This window comes from Schistocerca cancellata, chromosome 2 (assembly GCF_023864275.1).
Source record: "Schistocerca cancellata isolate TAMUIC-IGC-003103 chromosome 2, iqSchCanc2.1, whole genome shotgun sequence".
Classification (NCBI taxonomy): domain Eukaryota; kingdom Metazoa; phylum Arthropoda; class Insecta; order Orthoptera; family Acrididae; genus Schistocerca; species Schistocerca cancellata.
In genome coordinates, this window is record NC_064627.1 from 46,064,682 (window position 1) to 46,091,452 (window position 26,771).

Consider the following 26,771-nt stretch of genomic DNA (forward strand, 5'->3'; position numbering starts at 1 on the left):
ACAGCTTGTGTGGAGACGTTAAAACAATTATTCTTCTTGCACCTCATACATGAATGGAACAGGGAAAGAAACCTTAATAACTGGCAGTGGGGCATACCCCCTTTTATGAACTTTATAGTTGTCTGAAGAGTGTAGATGTAGTGTGTAGATAATGTTATTAGATGGGCAGAAACCATACACAAATGGTGTCAAGTAACCACCAGCAAATATATAGTCTAACACAGGTGGCTTAAAGTGAATGAAGTAATTAATAAATGCCAAACGTGAAAGTGAATTGTTACATTCTAGAAAATTCAGATATTTATTTTCTTTTTTAGTGACTTCTGATTTCAGGAAGGCAGACAGCTATAAAAGAAATTCCCAATGTGAACATTGAACAACATTTTTGTTTGCTTTTTCCTGAGACAGGAATATGAATTATCAAGTGGGTGACAAGTGCCACATATCTAGTGGAGAATCACTTCCCATCTGCTGAGTATGGAAGATCACGTTTCACAGAATTCTCACAACAGAGACATTGCAGCAGCATGTAAACAGCTTACCTGCATTATCACTTCTTCTTCGCTTTCTATGTGACTCTGATGAATCACCATCACCATCAGATTTTCTTTCCTGAAAGAAAATAAAGTCCAGCACTTAAATAAATGAACAAAATTTGAGTGTAAATCACTATCACAAAGACTGCAAAATATCTACATCTATACTCTGCAAACCACTGTAATGTGAATAGAAGAGGGCCCCTCTTTTTTATACTATTTGTTAGGGTTATGGGAGAAGAAGTTTTACCATGCAGATAAAGTGTCAAACAATATGCAGATGTTTAAAAACTACATCCTTTACTAGTGCTGGAGCAAGCAAAGACAGTGTTTGGACAATATACGAAGTCTCTCCTTTCATTTGTCTCTATCCTCTCACCCCATTTCCATTTTGTCAACACCACTCACACTGTTTGGGAGAGATAGTTAAGACCCTTTGACACATGTGGAAATAGTAAGTGTCTGTCACCACATTCCATACGTCAGCACTGTTGGTTCAAGCAAACCTGGGTCAAGCACTAAAAGGGAAACCAAGAAATTTATTACCTGCCTGTTGAACGGTAGGCACTTCCACAATAATGTTTGCTGAACTCAGGAAGATGAGTTTAATAAAAAGAAAAAAAAACTGTATGAGCATTCAATCGTTTCATACTTAATTTAATTGGTGCATCACTTTATCAAATTTTGGATGTAGACTCATCAACCCAAGAAAGAATAACTTCTGACTTGCACCAGAGGAGCGTGTTGGAACTCTAGTCATTCTTATTTTATGTTAATGAGCTGACCAAAGTCCTAATAGCAATCTCAGATGTTTCACAAATGATACTTATCAATAATGAATTATTGTTGGAAAGATTTGCAGAAATTATCAATCAGATATGAAAAAAATTCAAAGTGGGGCAAAGATTGGTAACTTGATTTGATGTATAGAAAGGTAAAACTCTGGATTTCACAAAATGAAAAAAAAAATGTCATATACTGTTTCTATGTTATCAATGATTCAAAATTATCAACAGTAAACTAAGACAATAATAATTTTCATGAATTTAAAATTGAACAGTTTTACAGGGTTCATAACATGTGGATGACTCCAGTTCATCTGTGTGGCCAAACTTAGATAATTGCTAAAAGTGTGAGGGATGAGACCATTTGTTCAACTGACAATGTATACAAAGAAGGATGTCACAGATGGTCACAGGTTTGCTTGACTGATGAGAGCAATAATCCTGAGAAAACAGATACAAATTATCCCACAGAAGTCACCTTTTGAGAATACAAGAACCAGTATTAGTGAAGAATCTAGAAATTCTTCAGCCTCATACATGTAGCTCCCTTAGAAACTCTGAAGATCAAATTAGGCTATTGACTGTACACATAAAGGCAGTTAATCATCCATTACTCGCTCAGTCCATATGCAATTGCAATGAGGAGAAATCCTAACACATAGTGCCTTCCAAAATACCCTCTGCAACACACTTCAGAGTAGTTTGAGGAATATTTATGCAAACGTAGATTCATACATCTTCAATTCTCAATACTTTACTCCATTTCATTCACAAGAATAATGCCATAGTACTCTAAAATACAGAAACTGTCTGACCGTAGTTGGTACTTACCTTATATAACCATTAAGGTATGATTTTTTTTTATTTTTTTGAAAAATTACCATGGTTGTCTTAAAAGCAAGAAAAGAAGCAAATGAGTACTTCAAAATTTGAGTCGGTGAGTTACAAGTTAATGGTTTGTAGCTGATGGGCTATGTTACACATTTATTTTAACTAACACTCTACAGTGACAACCTTGCCTCAATTGGTTCTAGGTAATTAAGCTCCAGTGCTAAAGTGAACGTTGTATACACACACACACACACACACACACACACACACACACACACACACACACACACACACACACAAAATTCTTAACTGATATTAAAAAAGAGGAAGAATAAAAGAAAGTACTTAAGTCTCAGGAGATTATATAAAAAAATAATTATTTAAATACAAGACACAATTAATCCTAAATTTTTCAGCTTATGTTGGGCCTAACCATTTCGTCCTATTGTATATGAAATGCCTTAAAGCACTTCATTTTTGTTACTGCACAATGGGTTTACATACTTTTCACAATAAACCCATATAAATTCATTATATTCAGGAAAGTTGCATCTCTGCCTTACTTCCAAGTGACATACGTGGTCCTGTCCTATATATCCTTTGGTGGCACAAGATCTGTTTGTACTCTGCTGCTCTTTGCTCGGATTTTTGATCCACTTCAGTGCTTTATCTCCCTCGTTTTGCTGCAATGGTACCTATCTGGCATAAGAATTCATCAACCTCCACATAAAATTTGGTCCACTCTGGGATGGAGCAAGAAAATCCCGAGACCCAAAGAGCCAACACTGCTGCTGGCTCACCCTGCATTCGTGAAAATTACAGATAGCATTGGTGATACTAACTGAGCTATAATGACCCATCTCTATAAGGTGCTTACCCGGTTTCAGTACTGGGACAATTATACTTTCTTGCCATTGTGATACGAACTTGCCCTCACTCCTGATGCTGTTAAAGACAGTAAAGCTATGACGCCAACAGTACACGGATAGATGTTTGATCACTTGGATGTGGATGTGATCTGGCGTTAGGGCTGTATCAGGACAGCAGACTATGACACTGACAAATTCCCACTTGCTGAATGGAGCATTACATGGCTCCAGTGGTGTGTAGTGAAAGGTAATTGCTTTTGCTCCATTCACTCTTTTAGGGCACAAATGGCAGGTTGATAATTCTCAGATGCAGATGCCCAGGCATAAAGAAGAGCAGAATGTTCAGCAATGGCATCTGGGTCGGTGCAGACAGTGCCATTTAAGGTAATAGGTGACACATCTGTAGGTGTATGGTATCCGCAGAGATCTCTAATCTTAGCACAAACCTGAAAGGAGAGGTACATGGTCTGATGGTTTAAAGATATAATTTCCTGCGTACTTATTTCCATTGTTTTATTAGGTGGCAGGCCCGAACATGGAGCTGCTTACAGGCGATAAGGTGCTTTGTTGGCGAGTGCTGCTTAGAGCATTGGAGATCCCAAATACAATCTGTAATGGCCTCTGTGGCTTTTATGACCACCAAGGAACTGTCTTCTTTTGGGGCAGGTCCATGGACAGGGGATCACCAATTCAGCTGCCAAAAGATTGAGTGCAGTCATATTCTCAGCTGCCTCATCAATATCTCCATGCAGCAGGGAGCCAAGGGTGACAGGAGATGTGGAAGTACCCTGGTCAACACTGTTGAGAGCCCATCTCGGCAGAGAAGGACATCAGGAAGTGGTCCCCACACATCAACGTGGACTCTCTTGTGGATGGATGGATTGATGGATAGATGGGAGAAGACAAGGAATGCAGATAGGAAGGTCAACAGCCAAGAAAGTTGCATGTACCAAGCTGAAGTTTGTGGGGGAACCAGAAATCAATAGGAATATATCAGGTTGTGGCTGTACACTTTCATGGTCTTTGCCATGGCCAATTATTTTAGTTCCACCCCAAAAAGAGTTATGGGCATTGAGATCCCCAAAAAGATGGGGGGAGCTGAGAAACTAATGGTTACAGTATATTCTGACACACTTTACCGTTGGGTGTGGGGAAGGTTAACACTGCAGTAGGTAATATTCTGAAATGCCCTTACTCAAACAACCAGAAACTCTAAAGGTGTATTAAGAGGTATAAGTTCACTACAAAGAGTGTCCTGAACATATGTGCAAACTCTGCCTGACACCCTGTCATAGGTAGCACGAATCTTATAATACCCCGCTATCAATGAAGGGCCAGGGTCTGCGTTGGTGGAAACCGAGTCTCCTGAAGGGCAATATGGAAGGCAAGGGAAGTGTTCGAAAGATGTCATAGCTCAGCCTGGAGGTGGAAAAAACTGCTATAGATCCCCAGGAGAATAATAATTTTGAAGTACTGTGGGGCCATAAAGTGACCAAGGAGGTGGCTTATGCCTTAGGGTCATGTGCTGCCATAGGTTGAGGGGCTATAGCATCAATATACACAGGTTCTGGGTTCCACTATATGGTACAAAATGGGCCTCATGGGCCACCAGAATCTCTTCCTTGGTCACAGGAATGGAACAGGTGGGATTTGGTGGTGTGGGGGCTACCAGAATTTCTTCTTCTTAGAGGTTGGGAAGTCCATGATTTTCAAGTAGGTGAGGTGGAAGTAGCAGGAGGAGAGTTGCCAACTATGGGGGGGGGGGGGGGGGAGGGGTAGGCTTGGTCAAGCAGCCCTGAAGCCCCACTGTAGGAGACTTAGCTGGTGAGAGTACTGTTGGCAAAGCAGGCACGGTCATGACAGCTGCAGCATATGACATTTATATGTGCTGGGTGCAACCACTCATACTTTGCCTCTTGACAAGTTAGCTCATCCAGGGTCTCGTATTCTTGTCTTTGTTCTCTCTGGAAAATGGTGCATTCTGGTGAGCAGGGGGGAATGGTGCATTCCACAGTTGACACCACTGCATGGTGGAAGGGGAGGCATACAGTTTCACATCACATATCGGTATATAATCAACTTGACCTTTTCAGGCAATTAATTGCCCTCACAAGCCAAGATGAAGGCACCTATAGCAACCCATTGTCCTTTGGTCCCCTATGTTCATGATGAACGAAGTGTACACCCCTAACTCCAAACTGGTGCATAGCTCATCAGACTGCAAGAGCAGGTCTTGGCAGATAATGATGCCCTGAATTATATTTAGACTGTTAGGAAGGAGTGACAGTTACCCGTATGACACCCAGGCTGTTGCAAGCAAGCAGCACCTGTGACTGGGCAGGGGATGCTTTTTTGATCAAAACTGACCCACTTTTCATTATAGAGATGACTGTCACTTCCACAAACTTGTCTTGTAAGTTCCTTTTGTGGCCAACAAGGAATCCCCATCAGTCCTTACACAACCCATGTGTTGGAGAGAATCTCTCTCTGTTTGTCACTTACCCTTACGGTTCTCCCCTTGGCGTAGCCAAGGAAGGGAACATTTTAGGGTTGTATGCCTATGCATTAGGACAGGCCTTTCCTTCACCAGAGACTGCTGGGCTGTATGACTGCCAGTGGAAGATAACTTCATCTACTACATCTGCAGCTCATCTGCTGTAGTGACACCAATCTGAACTGAAACTCTTCCCATGCGCACCACCCAGCCTCACCAATGGCCACCTGGCCAGTAATGCATTGCGAAGGGTGAAAAGATGGAAAGACACAAAATGGGAGCATACACTGCATTGGGTGACTTCCCTGCATGATCTGCACTTCTGGAGAATGGAAATAGGTGGAAAGTCAAACCCAAGAATGGGGACTATGTTTTTATTTAATGAGAAGTTACAGAAAATGTCTGAAGTGAAAACTCGATTCCCAAACATAAACTATGTCCCAGCAAGGTGTGCACCAAGAAAACCATCTGATGGGTAGGCAGGAGAGGTGGGGGATAGTGGAAGTACAAGCTTGTAGCATGGAAAGGAAGTAATGCTGCAAAGGCTGGGGACCCATGTCAGCCAAGCACTTATACACTAGTGATGTGAACCCCCTGGAGGTTCAGATCACCAGTTCTTCTTCACAGTACCTTGCCAACCGAGTATGCTGCTGTATTTAACTGATTTTTGAGGAACAAACTGTTACTTAACTAAGTCATCAGACAACAATTTAGCTACCCATTGCGTTAAATGAACCAGCAACACATCTGAACGAAAACCAAGAATAGTCCTGTCTAAATAAAAACTGTGACTCGTAAATGATCCAATTATGGTTACAGGAGGAAAATTTCCTAGCCTGCAGAGAACTGGCAATGAATGATCTGAATGGAGGTAGGTGTTGTAATGCTCCACAACGAAATAGGTTTCAATAGTACCACACATCAGATCTAACCACTTCTTTTTACTCAGGCATGTCATATACATTCCACTCAAACAATAACTCAGAATATGACACCACCAGAAAGTTATAACGGTTTAACACTGACGAAAATTCGTCCGAAACTGGTGCGAGATTACGAAATGTCCACTGCCACAATAACGGCAGTTCAGAAATGGTTGACTGAAGGGGATTCAGAAGTTGCAATCACACATTAACATATCGACAAGGTGGAGAGTGATCTACTACACAATTAACAATTCAAGGTGTTGGGAATAGGAGATGCCATAGGAAAATCATAAAAACGAATATTGTCTTTTCAAAATTCCCTAAACATTCGTCATTGCGCTAGAGGTGTGTTGGAACGAAATGGTGTAGTCATGCTTGTACTCACCTGTATTTAATGTGTAACTGTCTAAAGTTTCATTGCTGTACATCTGTTAGTTATTGCTCAGATCTCTACTGAGTAGAATTTTTTGTCGCACAGTTTGCGAATTTCGAGATGGCAGAGATAGACGAGCAACACGTTGTGTTACATTTTGCGTGAAACTTTAGAAAACATTTACAGACACACACAAGACGATACGGAAATTCTACGTTGATCTGTCCGAGAGACTGCAGAAGAATGTAATATTTCAGTTGGATCATGTCACAAAACCCTAACACTGCATCGGGTTGCCGCCAGGTTGGTCACACGGCTATGGAGTCAAAACCAGGAAGGCCTTCACCTCTGAATCTGTGAAGACTTGTTGTATGGCGCAAATGGGAACCAGATGTTCGTTAAGATAATCTTGACTGATGAGATGTGGGTCTACGGTTATGATATTGAGACGTTAAAATAACAAAGATTTGCAACGATAGGCAAGACAAGAAAATTCGCAGACGACACTTCACGCGAACCAGCAAAAGGCATACCAAGACTGCTTCTGGAAGTAGAAACGGCATTTGGTGTGGTGCATCAATTGTGCAAGAGAGTATTTCGAAGGAGACCATGCACAATTAGTAAAAGGTAAGCGTAGAAACTTTTGTGAACAAAGTTCCGTAATTTTTTCAAGAGATGTCTTTCATTGATCACAAAGAGGCGTCATACTTTGGCCATGAAGAGTAAGTCTTATGCAAGGTGAACATGATGTTCGTTTAGTGTTAAAATGTAGTGCAAAAAGTAGTTGATTTTTTTGATATGCTCCAAAATTTTGTGAACTGAGTTGTTGTTTGATAATTTGCTACATTGCTTCATGCAAGGAAATCAGTAGCATCATAGTAAGTGGCACACAGGTGCCACGCACCAGAGATTGAAAGGTTTATGTCAAGAGCATTGTGATTTTTCTTCTCTGGAATAAAAAAAAATTATGTTTCTTATTCACAGTTAAAACTGCAATGGGGAAAAAATACTGTGCAAGTTTAGGTTGCCAACTGAGTGGTGACAAACATGCGAGAAGAAGATTGGATTGCAAACAGAAAGAAGTCATCTTATCAGGAAAATGTACCTGCACATGAAGCTGTTGTGGCAGTTGGAAATAGATTTGGTACACACTGACAACCACCTATTCCACCATCTAAGGAACCGCGTCACCACCACCACCACCACCACCACCACCACCACTACGGTAGCTCGAGACAATTGCATCGCCTGGCTGTTGTCCTTTAGTACAACAACATTGTTATTCCCACCAAGGATAGGTTTGGAAATCTTTCAGCTGGACTTGGGGAACACACACACACACACACACACACACACACACACACACACACACACACACACACACACACACACACCGAAGCCACTGTATAGTGCATGGCAGAGGGTATCCTGTATCACTTCTTGTCATTTCCTTTGCCGTTTCACTTGCAAACAGAGGGAGATGAAAATGACAATTTCCTTGCATATGAGCCCGAATTTCATCTGTCTTAACTATGTGATTCTTATGCAACATGTATATTTGGTGGGACTAGAATCGTTCTGCAGTCAGCTTCAGATTCCAGTTCCCTACATTTCCTCACGATTTTCTTGAAAAGAACGTCGCCTTCTCTGCAGTGATTCCTGTTTGAGTTCCCAAAGAATCTCTAAAATTCTTGTGTTGTTCGAACCTACCAGCTACGAACGAGTAAACTGCTTTTGAATTGCTTTGATATCTTCCTTTAATCTGATCTGGCATAGATCACAGACACTAACAGTATTCAAGAGCAGGTTGCCTCAGTGCCCTATGTGTCTCATTTACAGATGAACCACACTTTCCCAAAACTTTCCCCAATAAACTGAAATTGACCATTTGCTTTCCCTGCCACAATCCTCATGTGCTCATTCCATTTCATGTAACTTTGCAACGTTATGCAGATATATTTAAATGACGTGACTGTGTGAAGCAGAGCACTACTCCCACTGTATCTTAACATTACGAGTTTTTTGTTTCATACTCATCTGCATTAATGTACACTTCTCTACTTTAGAACCAGCTGCCATACATGATAACAACTAGAAATTTTGGCCAATTCATCATCTATCATCATACTGTCATCCTCAACACCCTCCCATACTCCAAAGCATCAGCAGCAAACAGCAGCTTGCTGCTCACTGTCCGCCGTATCATTTGTGTGTATAGACAACAGCAGCGGCCCTATCTTACTTTCCTGGGGCACTGCTGATATTAACCTTGTCTCTGATGAACACTCGCTGTTGAGAACAATCTACTGGGCTCTTTTACTTATGAAGCCTTTGTGCCACTCTCATACCTAGGAACCTATTGCACATGCTCAGACCTTCGTTAACAGTCTGTTACTACTGTTTGTAGCAGTACTTGTTCCTTTCACCACACGTGAGATTATGTAAAAAACTGAAGTTGCCTTCGAAAACTTTGTCATAGCAACATTTTTTTCACAGTTTGTCACCTACAATGAGGAATTTGTCAGATGCCCTTTTCAGTACTATGATGATTTTTTTATATAGCATTGTGATAATGACATTCATTTTTTGAATGTATGTTTTCACTTTATATTTATTCACAAACAGTGGATCTTAAAGGTTCAGAAAACTGGTCTTCACTTTGCCAGTTTTCATTTTACAAATCCATTACTGCTTTTGAGATAGGGATTCTCATTTTCACATATTTTCACAATTACTTTTCCATGTCTCATGAGGGAGGGAGGTGTCTGGGAGGTGTGTGGGAGGTGTGTGGGAGGTGTGGGAGAGAGCAGAGAATACACACAGCAATGAGCAGTGTGTCAGTGCCGCTGAGGATTTCCATGATAATGTAATAAGTTTACATTCATAATCCAGATCCAGCTGTATAATAAAATTATCAAGTTCCTTCCCCCTACATGAGATGAGGAAATGATTATACATACTGAGGAAACAGACTGTAGGCAGCACCCAAAGGCTGAATAAAGCAATCTAGAAATTCCACATAATGTGTTCATAACTGATAATACAACACAAAACAGATGCATCCAGACAACGTGTTAGTCCTAATAAACAAGTATAGTCAAGACACCATCTCATCCAACAGTTGTAATGTTACACATTTCGACTTTCAAGCATCAGAGATAAGTTTGTGCAGTGAGGGAGGAAACACTCTTGTGACTGGATCAGTGGTACTTGATCTTAGTATCATTGAAGATGATATTAATTCTTTGATGATAAAAAGAGTTTGATGATACAGGCACTGTCAGTAGTGCAGTGCCACAATCTGGATTTTATGTGGATATCAAGATCAGTCATAATGTTACAACACTGAATTACAGAGTCAAACTGTTTCCATTGTTAACACACAAAGCATTTTTGTGTCAAACTAAGCAAATGAATTGTGTTCATTGTTATATTAGGTATCTGCCATGGGCTACATCTGTAAGTAATGAGAGTTGAAATTAAAAGCATAAAATTCTCAGAAGAACAATATTAATTTGTCTACTGTTAGTCAATTTGTTTTAATATATAGAAATATGTACATTCTGAAGTGAAAATCACTAGCATTAACAGTGGTGTATGATCACAGATGATTTTAGTGGAAAGAAAACAATCACTACCTCCTGCCTAGGATAAACAAAGACTAATTTCATTGCCTAATCTGGCTACATCTATGTCTATACTCTGCCAGACACTGTGTAATGCATGACAGAATCTGATTTCCATAGCTATACATCGTAGGGTTCCTTCCTGATCCATTCCCATATGGTACATTGGAGAAGTGTGGGATGGGTGAGAGAATTGAACCCTGTCTCAGCTTCTGTACTTCAAGTGAGTTGAACATATGGAGGGAAATTGTTGTGTCTAGGCAAGACAGCCTAGACACAATGAGAGGAAGCCGAAAGGCATGCGCTTAAACTCACGCAGGCTGGCGTGAGGTCTGAAACAGGATACGTAATGAATGCTGTAAAGAAAAGTATGTAGCTTCTGGAATACTTAACTTTAATCCACATTTGTAGAACATCACTCTTGATGATACATTAATAGAATCTCAATATAAATTGAATACGGCGCCTTGCTAGGTCGCAGCAAATGTAGCTGATGGCTGTGCTAACTATCGTCTCGGCAAATGAGAGCGTAATTCTCAGTGAACCATGGCTAGCAACGTCGGCTGTACAACTGGGGCGAGTGCTAGTCAGTGTCTCTAGACCTGCCGTGTGGCGGCGCTCGGTCTGCCATCACTGACAGTGGCGACACGCGGGTCCGTCGTATACTAGCGGACCGCGGCCGATTTAAAAGCTACCACCTAGCAAGTGTGGTGTCTGGCGGTGACACCACAGAAATGAAAATAATAAAAAAATCGAAAGACATGTCACAAATAAAAGTATTTTAAAATACACTCCTGGAAATGGAAAAAAGAACACATTGACACCGGTGTGTCAGACCCACCATACTTGCTCTGGACACTGCGAGAGGGCTGTACAAGCAATGATCACACGCACAGCACAGCGGACACACCAGGAACCGCGGTGTTGGCCGTCGAATGGTGCTAGCTGCGCAGCATTTGTGCACCGCCACCGTCAGTGTCAGCCAGTTTGCCGTGGCATACGGAGCTCCATCGCAGTCTTTAACACTGGTAGCATGCCGCGACAGCGTGGACGTGAACCGTATGTGCAGTTGACGGACTTTGAGCGAGGGCATATAGTGGGCATGCGGGAGGCCGGGTGGACGTACCGCCGAATTGCTCAACACGTGGGGCGTGAGGTCTCCACAGTACATCGATGTTGTTGCCAGTGGTTGGCGGAAGGTGCACGTGCCTGTCGACCTGGGACCGGACCGCAGCGACGCACGGATGCACGCCAAGACCGTAGGATCCTATGCAGTGCCGTAGGGGACCGCACCGCCACTTCCCAGCAAATTAGGGACACTGTTGCTCCTGGGGTATCGGCGAGGACCATTCACAACCGTCTCCATGAAGCTGGGCTACGGTCCCGCACACCGCTAGGCCGTCTTCCGCTCACGCCCCAACATCGTGCAGCCTGCCTCCAGTGGTGTCGCGACAGGCGTGAATGGAGGGACGAATGGAGACGTGTCGTCTTCAGCGATGAGAGTCGCTTCTGCCTTGGTGCCAATGATGGTCGTATGCATATTTGGCGCCGTGCAGGTGAGCGCCACAATCAGGACTGCATACGACCGAGGCACACAGGGCCAACACCCGGCATCATGGTGTGGGGAGCGATCTCCTACACTGGCCGTACACCACTGGTGATCGTCGAGGGGACACTGAATAGTGCACGGTACATCCAAACCGTCATCGAACCCATCGTTCTACCATTCCTAGACCGGCAAGGGAACTTGCTGTTCCAACAGGACAATGCACGTCCGCATGTATCCCGTGCCACCCAACGTGCTCTAGAAGGTGTAAGTCAACTACCCTGGCCAGCAAGATCTCCAGATCTGTCCCCCATTGAGCATGTTTGGGACTGGATGAAGCGTCGTCTCACGCGGTTTGCACGTCCAGCACGAACGCTGGTCCAACTGAGGCACCAGGTGGAAATGGCATGGCAAGCCGTTCCACAGGACTACATCCAGCATCTCTACGATCGTCTCCATGGGAGAATAGCAGCCTGCACTGCTGCGAAAGGTGGATATAAACTGTACTAGTGCCGACATTGTGCATGCTCTGTTGCCTGTGTCTATGTGCCTGTGGTTCTGTCAGTGTGATCATGTGATGTATCTGACCCCAGGAATGTGTCAATAAAGTTTCCCCTTCCTGGGACAATGAATTCACGGTGTTCTTATTTCAATTTCCAGGAGTGTATGTGGTGCAGTCAACATATGGGAAAAGTCAGTATCAATATAGTGATTGCAGATTAATTTAAAAGCGTTCAAAGATGTGAGCAGAGGTCACGCAGCTAGCTAGAAGACTTTCCCTCAGTTATGACAAGTGTGTGCAGAGAAAGATTATGTCTGACTTAAGTAGAAACCGATATGGGGTTTGCAGTGTGACTGAATGGGAAAAAGGAAGTGCTTATATTCACGTGTGTGTATGTGAGAACAATGTTCATACGTATAAGGTGCTCTAATTCAAATAAGCAGTGCAAAAATTTACATTCTCGCATGGTGGTAACTGTAGGTGTGAATATGCATAATTGAGGCTCTGTGTTTCCTGCCACAATATATCAAGTAAAATGTGCACAAAGGTTGCAAAGGAGACTTAGCCTGATTTAATTATAGAGTGAAAGTCTGGATGCACTAAGTGCCAAATTTCATTGAAAATGAGTTATTGCCATATTATTGAGCTACGTGACAATGCCAGCTGCCAAAAATGCTGTGACATCTTTCTACTGCAAGTAGTTCATATGGCTAGTCATAGATGGCTCTTCATGTGGTGCCTTCCACCAGTCTTGAGAAGTTCTGCACTCTCTCCGATTTCCACTAAATATATTTACAATTGATGTAGTTTGTACTTGCAATATTGATACATATCTAAATCTGAACAGGAGATTGTGAGTTGGAGGAAACAACAGAATTCAAGAATTAATGGTAAAATGTATTATACCTACAGAGATGTTGAGAAGCCACAAAAGAAATTACCATTACCTGAAGTAAATAGACATTTAGGGTAATATTATTTCATACCTGAATCCTTGGAACAATGGTTCTATTATATTTATTTATTTATTTATATTCCATATCAACCAACACAAGCTACATCAAAACATTGTTTTGTCACTCCTTAGAAATTTAGCTGAACAAAGTATTTGTTAACTTTTCAACTTTTGGGCTATATGCAGCTTATAGTATGAATGTCTTCTGCATATCAAAAGTGATGCCTTATACTCTTCCAAGCATTTAGCAAGTGAAATGTTAACAGTCAGGGTAGCTATGTACTTGTCTTATTAGAAGTATTGGTAGTTGTGAGCCATCAACATGGCCCATACACTGATCCTATCGGAAGTCAATGATAATGCTCAGTAAGCTTCACTGTTCCAGAAAGGAATGGGAAACATCATCTCAAGGTATTCAAGAAGACCTCTGGATATTTTTTGAATTACTTCAAGGCAAAGTGAAACCCTGGTGGAGTGAAAAAAAGAAGGAGTAACTGCATATAAAGATATTAAGGTGGCAAGGGTGGGGGGGGGGGGGGGAGAACCCATTGCAAATTCTCACCTTCTGTTCTGATAGGAAACAAACTGAATAACTTTAATTGCATGCCTATGGACCTAAATCATAACAGACTGAAATCACATGATAGTTGCGATTTAAATATCCATAACCTGTGGAAGGAATTTTTGATGAAATACCCTAGTAGTAAGATGACAGGTTTTATTGACAGGTTTTCTATGATGGCATTCATCACCCTCCTTTCCAGGAACCTTGGGCACACACTTCCAAAGACTGTGACTGCTGCCCTGCAAGGTAGCTACAAAATGTAGGGAGAGAGGTAAAGCTGCTTGAGCAAAATTAAAATTTGAGCGCCAATTGAGAGCAGTTTAATTCGTTTTCAACTCCATGAAAAGTGACAGTATTGTCTCAATATTACCCAACAGTGACATGTGCACTGCAATTATGAACTTAACAGAAAGTGTTCCAGCTACCTAAACTCTCACATTCAAACTTGTACTACTCTTGGCAGCTTCATGTATTCAATTTTGGTATTCACATTTGTGAAGATGGGATTGTGTGTTTCTCATGAGTGAGAGTCCTCTTTATGTGGAAACCAGATGGTATCCTTTTCGTAAAGTTGTTAATGACCCTGACAGCCCTTTGAAACACACAAAAAAAGGATGTGTTTGACATGATAACTTAGTGGAAAAAATAAGAAACCACATGATGTTATCCCTCTACATGACTCTGGGCAGCACAGCAGTTTTAAAAGAATCACTTGAAAGTTTTTAGTGGTCAGGCACAGTTTCTCTTCTTCCGACCAGAATTTTGCTCTGAGAGGCACTGCAAGAAATCTAAGTGTGAAGTTCCAACTGGCATTGTGCAAATTATCATAAACGCAAGGCCCAAGTGCCTGTTTAACATTTTAGAAATGAAAGGAAAGTTTTTGACTTCAATAAACCATTTGCAAGTGTTGATGACTCTGAAAACTACTGACAGTCCTGAAAAGTGAGAAAGCATTCAATGAACTGGAAATATGATCACATTGGAAGGTTTTAAAGTCAGAACATAGTGTATATGATATACTGCCCACTGAGTTAGATGAGCAAGGAATAACAGCTCTAAAAATTTGGTTTACATCATAGCTATTATACTCATCATGTGATTTCTGTCTTTTATAATGATTTAGGTCTACAGGCATGCAATTAATATTGTTTAAATTGTTTCCTATCGAAAGATGAGAATTTGAAACGGTTGTGTTGATGAAGGGCAAAGCTATTTTATCTTTAAGTGAAAAATAAGTGTCACATTCTGTTCAATATCACAACATATCACAAGTTGTCACATATCTCAGTGTTTGATAATATAAGTACAGTATTTTTCAAGATCACCTTGCAGAGTTTTCCAGGTTAAGTTTTTATTATGCAACTACAATGTTAGTATTACGGTACATAGCCCTTTTCTATTTTATAGGACAATTTTGCAAAATAAAAATTATTTCCACTTATTTGCTATATAATAAAGCACTTAAGTAGTAGCCCACTAAAGAATTTTGAAGAAACAGATCATGTTCTACACCTACATCACCATTTACATGTATGCTCCACTTGCCACCATATTGTGGAGGGTACCCTGTATCACTACTAATCACTTCATTTCCTTTACCACTTGCAAAGAGAGTCAGGGAGGAGTGATGGCTATATGCCTCCATATAAGCAATAATTTCTCTTATCTTCCTGATACTTATGAAAACTTGTCTTGGTTGCAGTAGAATCATTCTGCAGTCTGCTTCAGATTCAGGTTCCTTAAATTTTTCCCAGTGGTATTCCTCAGAGCATCACCTTCCCTCCAAGGATTCCCATTTGAGATTCCAAAGCATCTCTAATACTTGTGCATTGTTCAGACCTAATGGTAACAAATATCTTCCTTTAATCACACCTCACGTAGATCCAAAATACTCAAGCAGTACTGAAGAACAGATCACAATAGCGTCCTAAACACAGTCTAGTTTATGGGTGAACCACTTTCCCCCATTTTTACCCAATAAAGTTGACCATTTTGCTTCCCTAATACAATCTGACCATCCTCATTCCACTTCATATCACTTTGCAGTGTTAAACCTAGATATTTAAAGGATGTGACTAAGTCAAACAGGACACTACTACGGTTGTATCCAAATATTGTGTGTTTCTACTACTCATCTGCACTAACTTACATTTTTTCTACAGCCAGTTGCCATTCATCACAACAACTAGAAATTCTGTCAATGTATCTTCATTCAGAGTCTGTATTGGGGCACTGTGTCAAATGCTTTCTGGAAATATCGAAATATGGAATCTGTTTGCTGGCCTTCACCATCCATAGTTCATGTGCCCTTTTCTCACACAATATACTGTGAAATTTCAAATGAGCAATGCTTTCTAAATATCCTGCTGATTTGTGGACGTAAGCTTCTCAGTCTCAAGAAAGATCATGATATTTGAATTGAGAACATGTTCATGAATTCTGCATCAAACTGATAAGGATATTGGTCTGTAATTTTGTGGATCCATTCTTTCACCCTGTATATATACCAGAGTCACCTGCGCTGTTTACCAGTCACTTGGGACTTTGAACTAAGCGAAAAATTCACGACAAATCAAAGCTAAGCTAAGCTAAGCAAAGTGCCAATTCCACAATATACTCTCTGTAAAACCAAATTGGGATTCAACCTTGACCTGATGACTTCTTTGTTTTCAACCCTTTCAGTTGTTTCTCTACACTTGGGATGCTTACTACTATGTTATCCATATGTGACATTGTGTAATGATCAAGCAATGGTGTGTTTGTACAATTCTCCTGCATGAATGCTTTCTCCAACACAAAATTCAAAATTTCAGCTTTTATTTTGCTATCTTAAACTGCCACACCAAACTGGTCAATGAATGACTGCAAAGAAGCTTTAACCCTAGACACTGATTTTACATAGAACCAGTAGTTTCTTAGATCCCCTGACATCTTTTTTGTTACAGTGTAACAGCAGTAGTAGTTTTACACTTCACACAACCACACATCTTTTCATAGATGCATGAGTCTTTCTACTAATCTTTGCTTCACTATTTTCCTGATTTCTTTATTAAACCCCAGTAGGTCTTTCCCAACCTTAATTCACTTAATAGGCACCTATTTCTCCAGAACACAACTATCAATCTGTTTAAACTTTGCCTGTAATACCTCTACAACCATCAGAAGGGAAATAAGCGATGTGAATTCATTGCCAAGTGATATACTAACAGCTGCTTACCTGCCATTTCTCCACTGGCCTTCTTGACTGTTTTACACACTGCTACATGGGCAGATTCCCTTTTGTTAGGCAATGAGGTGAATCAAGAGCATAGTGAATCAAGTGACACCCAAGGTGTCCCATGTGATACACCAGATTGCCTGCTGCTGCTACAACCTGAGGCGGCAGCCTGAAGGTGGCTGACCATAGACATACACGCATTCGGCTGTTTGCTAACTGTGGCCAGCTCCACCTGCATCCACACACACTATGCACACATCCTACCCATCCTACTAGCAAGACTAACTGAAAATGTTAACGGAAAAAACTGAAAAAATCTAAAAATGTAACTTGCTACCTCCCCCCCACTCCCACCGACATTTCACCAATGGACACATGGCTTACTGAGCTGTGTAGCTGGCTTTTCAGAAGAGATGAAAACTGCACTAAAGACTGTCTGAATTAGTATTGACAGTTAAAAACATGAGATTAAACCTCTTAAATAGAAGAACATGCACAAAACTTAAGAAATATACTACCATTAGGAAAACACAGGAAAAGCTGTTATGTTCTCCCTAAATAAAGAGAAACTAGTGTTATGACACATATCTCCTTTAGAACTTTCACTTTACAACTGACCCTAAACTTAAGATATTACAAATTTGGATGAGAAAAATCACCATAGTGCAGCAAGACTCAGCCCAATGTCCATTGAAGTGACAGGGAGAGTAGTGAGAGTCCTCAAAGTTTTGTTAGTTATGTGAGAGGCAGTTAGGTCACAACAAACAAAATCAGTGATTTAAAAGAAATTTCTGAACATAACTGGGCAACCTGCCATTACTGTTGCATTTTTTCTCTCTTACTGTGCATTTCCCTGTCACCTCAAAATCAGCAGTATTAGTATCAGAATTTCAGTGTTCAAAAAACATTTAATATGAAAGAATATCTGAAGTTAAGGTGAAACAGTTTTGGGGACTGGACAATGATAACTGCAGGTGAGTGAAAACTTAGTTACCAGTACATGGTTAATTAGTTAAAAAGTAATTTTCCAGTATTTTCAAGTGTAAAAGATAATGTCCATCTGAGATAAAAGTTTCTAATGTGATAAATACTGAACAAAGGACTTCTTTTAGTAGATAGTGCTATTCATGGAGGTATTGCTGAGTGTGTATACACAGATTTCATTGATGGAAGTGAGAGTAAATACAGTGAAAAAGCAATTTAAAACAACTGAGCATGGGCAGCATCTGTGGAATATTACAAACAGTAGTAACTTGGCAATAACAACATTTTTATGGGTTTCCACTGCTGGATTTGATATCTTCTGAGGTGTAACATTTTCCTTTGGCATTCTATATTAATAAAGAATAGAGAGGAAGAATTATCACAAAACTGGAAAACATTGCCAGGGTTCCTTTCTTCTTACAACAGAAGAAAATAATGATTATTTGAAGAGCCCTGTTGTTGAGGATACTGTTTCAAGTGGTGCCCAAATCAAAGGCTATGGGGCTCACATGCAGACTGAGAAATCATGGTCCATAGAGAGTGGATAACAGGTTGACTGACTCTCTGCCTGAGGACAGCTGAAATTGAGATCTTGGAAGAAAACAGTGGTCAAATTTACCATTGAACATCGAACAGTACAAAATCCCTACATGAAACTTGTTCAGATTTGCTTCAGGTAGCAACATGCACAATAAAATTACTGTAATTCATTAATTGACTAATATCAACTAGGTACAAATATCCTGATATTTAACATGCTCTCTTGATTTATGTTTCCTCAAACAAAAGTTAAATTTTTTGTGAAACTGGGATACTGTTGGTGGGTGTCTGCTGTGTAGGGAAGTTCCAGACAGAGAACCCACAAGGACCTATTGTGGTCTCTCGCCTCGGGTCAGCCACAATAGAATAACTTGTCAATGTATGAGCCAGTGTGAGGAGTGTTCTCTCACTGTAAGATAAAATCAAGAGTGAACCCAGTGTGGACATTCCAATCTGCATAAAGTGATAACATATTTTCCACAAAGGTTGATAGTGGTTTTTCCATCCATTCTCAAGCTATTAAGGCCAGTAGAAGTTTAGTAATCCCTATCCCAAACCTTCAGAGTTATAAGCTGTCCTTGTTTCTTAAGTCAGTACCAACTATTCTGACACCTATTAATTCACTCTTACCCATTTTCTCAGTAAGTTGGTCAGTGAACTCATTCCTGGAATAGTGATGTGCCTCAGTCATCATACAAACATCATGGTAGCACCAAACTGCCAAAGTTCAACAAATTTGTTCCATGGTGTGATTAAGCAAGATGGGATCTATTTAACTTCCTGGCAGATAAAAACTGTGTTCCAGACTGCAACTGTAACTCGGGACCTTTGCCTTTCATGAGCAAGTGCACACAGTTTTAATCTGCTATGAAGTTTCATATCAGCACACACTCCATTGCAGAGTGAAAAATCTCATCCTGGGATCTTTTCAGTTCCGCTCTTGTTTTGCAATCTGCCTTCTCAAATTCACTTTATTTTCATTTTTTTACTAATTGCCATTAACATAAATGAGTATAATCTGCATTTTTGTAAAAGAGAAAGGTTGTCCCTCAGTCTCAAAAAATAAAGCACCAGATCTAATGCCATGAATTACATAATTTATTTTAACTATTCCTAGTTCATATCATTTGTTATAGGGTGGCATCAGTAACTGTTTTGTGACTTAAATTCTACTGTTGACTTATGAAGTAATATAAATTATGTAATAATTATAAACATTTGGAAGAAGGACTGCTAGGATTCCTAAAGTATTTATTTTCCTCCATTAAAAAACATATCAGCAAAGCAGGTGCTTAATTATTTCCCCTTGAAAATCCCAGGTTTGTCAAAAGTATTATTTCTATAATTAGTTCTGTTAATTTCATTATTTAAAGAAATAATTTGACCTGAACTTTCTGGTAGAAGAAACTGCTAAAAAGAAGGAATTTGTCAATAGATTCAGTTAATTGATTGAGTTAGGTTTTAATTGTCATTTTGGTAACTTAAACATCAAACAAAGGTCCTGAGTTCGAGTCTCGGTCGGGCACACAGTTTTAATCTGCCAGGAAGTTTCATATCAGCGCACACTCCGCTGCAGAGTGAAAATCTCATTCTGGAAACATCCCCCAGGCTGTGGCTAAGCCATGTCTCCGCTATATCCTTTCTTTCAGGAGTGCTAGTTCTGCAAGGTTCGCAGGAGAGCTTCTGGAAAGTTTGGAAGGTAGGAGACGAGATACTGGCAGAAGTAAAGCTGTGAGTACCGGGCGTGAGTCGTGCTTCGGTAGCTCATATGGTAGAGCACTTGCCCGGGAAAGGCAAAGGTCCCGAGTTCGAGTCTCGGTCGGGCACACAGTTTTAATCAGCCAGGAAGTTTCATAGCAGCGCACACTCCGCTGCAGAGTGAAAATCTCGTTCTGGAAACATCCCCCAGGCTGTCGCTAAGCCATGTCTCCGCAATATCCTTTCTTTCAGGAGTGCTAGTTCTGCAAGGTTCGCAGGAGAGCTTCTGTAAAGTTTGGAAGGTAGGAGACGAGATACTGGATACTGGCAGAAGTAAAGCTGTGAGTACCGGGCGTGAGTCGTGCTTCGGTAGCTCAGATGGCAGAGCACTTGCCTGCGAAAGGCGAAGGTCCCGAGTTCGAGTCTCGGTCGGGCACACAGTTTTAATCTGCCAGGAAGTTTCATATCAGCACACACTCCGCTGTAGAGTGAAAATCTCGTTCTGGAAACAACGAAGTTTGTTGCAATGTGTGCTAAAGAGGTGACACCTTTTAATGGTGAGAGGTGTTTCTGTTGACAGTGTCAAAGAAAAGGCTAAGAATTAATTCATCTAGGTACAAATTATTGAGGAGTCAGCGTTTCAGATGTTATGTCAAATATTTCTACTGTAAGTAGGCATGTCAAAGAAGAGGCTTCTTGCTGTCCGAAACCGTATAAGAACTCCTGTTATTAAGTAAGTTATTAAAAAAAAAATTGTCTGAGACAGTTGACGCACGTGGACTGATTCGTATAAAATGTGCATTATTTGACACAACACATTACATAAACACAAATTGGTCTCTTGTGAATAACGTTCTATTTCAGGGTGTATAGACGGACAAGGAAAAAAAAAATTCCCGGTTAAAAATACATTTTCTCCCGGGTGAAAATACACTTTTTCTGTGTTAAGTGACAGTATACTTTCCCTCGGAACTGTAAAACGTATCCTTTGAATGGATATGGTCTTATACAGCAGCGTAGAATTTCACTGCACTTTACAAAAGCGGAACTCAGAGTGAAAAAACACGTTTTGGAAAGAATTTTGATGTGCAGCAACATGTACCCTGCGTATTTTCATATGACGAAAGTATAAATTTCAATTCCAACAACAGGAAAATTTAATGGTTTAAATTAATATACATAGTGTTGCTACAAGAGAATCGAAGCTTTCGCATATAATATTTGTCTCGAAGATTAATAAGTTACAAGAGAAGCTAAACTTTCACATGTAATGTTGATTTGTTTAGCGCTTGTTACACTTTAAGATAGATCACACAAATACGCCAGTAAAATTTTTAATGCCGACATAAATCTCTGCTCTTCTGGTCTAGAAATTCTTCTAAATGGCTCGTCATCAAAGAGTTGATTTTTAAAAGAGAGCAAACGCTCTGTTATATAGGAAATCCACAGTACATTCTCGCACATAGTTCATCTTCCGTAATAGGAAACTTACTTTGAAAATAACGCTTTTCGAATAACTGTTCACAATATTTTCCTGCTACTTGTTAGAAATAGATTCATTTCAGCAGTTGCCAGACAGCGCAGCTATAGTGACGTAGGAAGCCCTTGTGTTCGTACGTGTAAAACATTAAAAGATCTTACTTCTTGTCATAAAAGAAACAAGACGTGAGAGGATACTCCAAGAGCGTCGGAATTTCGTGAACCGTACTAAAATGCATAGTTCGCCTTACAGTGCACATTCGTATGTCCAGATTCCCGATGACGTAGGCCTCAACCTGATATGGAGCTTTTCAGTGTGGTTTTCGGGGCGTAAGTTTTCTTAGAGTACCAGTACTGTATTTTCATGTTTGGTTCTTTGTTATGGCATAATGCAATAGGCGCTAGAAGATGAAGACGTGCACTTGAAACGCAGTGAACAGTTGAAACTAGCCAATAGTGTGGAATTAAACACTTCGTTTCAATGCCTTCAATGCTTCAGCAGGAAACCCTAATAAAAGCCAAATTTCTTTAGCAAACCGACAAAAATAACTATTGTTCTGCTAGGCGATTAATGCTTGACTGTCAGAAAGGTGGAAATAAAATAAAATCTGAAACTAGTAACATTTTAGCCTTCCGTAATTACGTGAATATATTTTAATTAATAGCTCCCAGCCACAGGAATCCGTCTTGTTTTCACTTGACGTGAGAGCAGTAAACGAAGGGCAAACAGAAAAAAAACACTAAATGTAAACACGAGTCACCCCTATAACTGACTGCTCTGCGCATCAGAACGTCAAAAACTAAAAAAAAAACTTTTCAAAAATAAGTTCATTTTGTAGCGCAAAACTTTCTGAAGAGTCTGATACATAAAACATATATCTTCGAGGAAATGTAAGACACGTTATTTGGTCTCAAGTGTGCACTGCAGTGTCACGTCTCTTCAAACAACATTCTTATAGCGCACGTCACTGTATTTCGCTCTGTGGAACTCAAACGTATGTACACTCCTGGAAATTGAAATAAGAACACCGTGAATTCATTGTCCCAGGAAGGGGAAACTTTATTGACACATTCCTGGGGTCAGATACATCACATGATCACACTGACAGAACCACAGGCACATAGGCACAGGTAACAGAGCATGCACAATGTCGGCAGTAGTACAGTGTATAACCACCTTTCGCAGCAATGCAGGCTGCTATTCTCCCATGGAGACGATCGTAGAGATGCTGGATGTAGTCCTGTGGAACGGCTTGCCATGCCATTTCCACCTGGCGCCTCAGTTGGACCAGCGTTCGTGCTGGACGTGCAGACCGCGTGAGACGACGCTTCATCCAGTCCCAAACATGCTCAATGGGGGACAGATCCGGAGATCTTGCTGGCCAGGGTAGTTGACTTACACCTTCTAGAGCACGTTTGGTGGCACGGGATACATGCGGACGTGCATTGTCCTGTTGGAACAGCAAGTTCCCTTGCCGGTCTAGGAATGGTAGAACGATGGGTTCGATGACGGTTTGGATGTACCGTGCACTATTCAGTGTCCCCTCGACGATCACCAGTGGTGTACGGCCAGTGTAGGAGATCGGTCCCCACACCATGATGCCGGGTGTTGGCCCTGTGTGCCTCGGTCGTATGCAGTCCTGATTGTGGCGCTCACCTGCACGGCGCCAAACACGCATACGACCATCATTGGCACCAAGGCAGAAGCGACTCTCGTCGCTGAAGACGACACGTCTCCATTCGTCCCTCCATTCACGCCTGTCGCGACACCACTGGAGGCAGGCTGCACGATGTTGGGGCGTGAGCGGAAGACGGCCTAACGTTGTGCGGGACTGTAGCCCAGCTTCATGGAGACGGTTGCGAATGGTCCTCGCCGATACCCCAGGAGCAACAGTGTCCCTAATTTGCTGGGAAGTGGCGGTGCGGTTCCCTACGGCACTGCGTAGGATCCTACGGTCTTGGCGTGCATCCGTGAGTCGCTGCAGTCCGGTCCCAGGTCGACGGGCACGTGCACCTTCCGCCGACCACTGGCGACAACATCGATGTACTGTGGAGACCTCATGCCCCACGTGTTGAGCAATTCGGCGGTACGTCCACCCGGCCTCCCGCATGCCCACTATACGCCCTCGCTCAAAGTCCGTCAACTGCACATACGGTTCACGTCCACGCTGTCGCGGCATGCTACCAGTGTTAAAGACTGCGATGGAGCTCCGTATGCCACGGCAAACTGGCTGACACTGACGGCGGCGGTGCACAAATGCTGCGCAGCTAGCGCCATTCGACGGCCAACACCGCGGTTCCTGGTGTGTCCGCTGTGCCGTGCGTGTGATCATTGCTTGTACAGCCTTCTCGCAGTGTCCGGAGCAAGTATGGTGGGTCTGACACACCGGTGTCAATGTGTTCTTTTTTCCATTTCCAGGAGTGTATTTTCTAATGCATGCCATCAAACTATTTCAGGACAGTGGAAATTGAAATGTCCTGTAGTGACTATCCTGCTCCCAGTCGGCCGGTTTGACATTCTGCACAACCTTTCGCAATTAATACTGGATAGGATTATTTGTAACCAGAATCTGGACTCCTTAATGCCTATTAGCTAATAACTTGCTCTTCTGTGTAACATAAAATTAAATATAGGATACCGAAAACCAGTAAAGACAAGAGACAGGCAAGACAGTACACATTTCTTCAATCCTTATGTCCTAGCGATTTTTCTCTCTAATCTCGTACACCTTTACATAGCGTTCTTTCCTTTCTGCGAAAGAACTATTAGGGGATAGCGGGGGAAATACACGCACCTAAGGAAAAATCGATGTGAGCCATTCGTTACCTCATTAAAACCTACGAAAATAAGTACATACCATACAATGGACATTTCTCCACATATTCCAATCGTCTGTAAATAGTTATAAACAGTGCCTTAATTTTGAACATTGAAATTAAAAAAAAGTGCAAATCCGTGGTATTCCCCACCCCTGAGGGTAATGGCACGCAAAGTACTGGGTAATAACACGCAAAACAAACAAACCATAAAAATGTACAATACTTGCTATTTTTATTTGCTTACTAGTTACTACAAATAGTAAACAGTATATTTAAGAACGAAATAATGTAATTCTACAAACATCTCTTATAATTTTCGTTTTTTACATTTTTATTGGTGTGAAAATAGTTCATTGTCTCATACAGCAAAGATCGCCACTTGTAACCTTTTGGAGTGTTCCAGCCACTACATTCTTCATGACTCCATCTGCTACAAGAAATACATCGATACCATAGCTTTCCATCGTTCCCAAACTCTCCACAAACTAAACAGACATCTCCTGAAATCGCCAATGGATCAATATCGTCCATTTCATCGTCATCACAAATGTTCTGCAAGTCCAGATTTAGGTCATCCTCGCTGCTACTTTCACTTTCTTGGTGGTGTTTCTTCTTATATAATGTCTGTTCCTTCTTCGAGACTTTTTTAAGTTGCAGATATCTGCTTTATCCTTAATATTTCTTTTTTTGTTTCCTTCAGCTTTCTTTTTCAATGCTTCTTTTTGTTTCTTTATTGATAACTCTGTTAGCAGTTTATTCTTCTCTGGGGTTGCTGCAAGGATCACTGACTTTCCCTTAGGCTTTCACCTGGCTTGTTTCGTCTTAGGAAGAAGTTGTTTTTGTTTAGGAACAGGAGATATGTCAAATACACTAACGTGCTTAACACATGCCCTCTTAGTTGATGTTGTGACCTCTTCTAGGCCTACTAGAAGTGGAACATCTTCTGCTGGAGATCCAGGAATCTGTTCTTGACTCCTGTTGGGGATATGGGGCTCGTTTGTAGATGCCAGCACTTCATTTCCATTTGTTGCATTCGGAACCTCTTCATCTTCAAGGACAACATCTCTGAAGATCTCACATTGTTGTAAGTCGCCATGCTGAAATTTGTTTGTATTGAAAGAGCAAATCCCACCTGCCTTAAACCCTGACTGCCCTCTGTCCATGATAGCGACCTTAATATATGCCTTATTAAAAAGTTCTGCTAACTCATATGGTGTAATTTTTTGATACACCTGTGACTTCATATACATGTCACATTCACGATTGAAGGCTGATTTCAAAGAAGAAAATAATGTAACATCTATTGGTTGAAGCCTGTGAGAAGTGTGTGGAGGTATGGTTACCATGACAATAGAATGTTTTTTTACAAAATTCAAAAATTTCAAGTGAAATGTGGCTGCTGTGATTACCTAAAATCAGCAACACAGGGTAATCAATAGTTGATTATATATTGTTCTGAAAATGTTGGATCCATTTGAAAAATAATGACTCATTGGACCAGCCACTGACGAAACAACCATATATTGCTCCAACTGGTCCATCTTTACTTGAGAGATTTGACGTCCTCTTCCTGGGGAAGATAAACATAGGAGGAATATAGATACCAGCAACACAAACAACATAACACAGTCACGTTTTTCCCCCTTTCCCAAGACGTGGCCCCACCTATTTGTTTAACACCTTTAGGAGTCAAAATTCTCTCGGTCTTTTGTACAGTATTTATGCCCCTTTCATCGATGTTGAACACTCGCCCCTCTTTAAATTTATATTTTTCAAAGACATGTTCTAAGTTTTTAAAATATGCATTAACCTCTTCTTCATTAAATGCCTGTATTCTGTTGCTTCAGGTTTTCTCATGCTAATACTTGGGTTTCTTTTTTAAAATAGAGCTAGCCAATCCTTTCCAGCTAACCTACACGACTTATCAAAATTGTTTGCAATGTCGTTAGCCTCTGCATACTCAAATGCAATCTTTCGCAGCTGGATGCATGTAATGCCATAGAACAGCTTGGACATTGTAATAAC

At 41.0% G+C, this 26,771-nt stretch overlaps 1 protein-coding gene across 1 annotated transcript in view; it reads right to left on the minus strand.

The window, feature by feature from the left end:
- LOC126150656 (mucin-17-like) overlaps positions 1 to 25,909 on the minus strand; it is a 132,857-nt gene extending 106,948 nt beyond the window's left edge. The window contains exons 1-2 of the mRNA XM_049915889.1: positions 25,622 to 25,909; positions 543 to 612 (exon numbers count right to left, since the gene is read on the minus strand). Of these exons, the coding sequence (XP_049771846.1) occupies positions 543 to 612; positions 25,622 to 25,909 (358 nt within the window). The remainder of the gene's footprint in view (positions 1 to 542; positions 613 to 25,621) is intronic.
- Between the last annotated feature and the right edge of the window lie 862 nt (positions 25,910 to 26,771).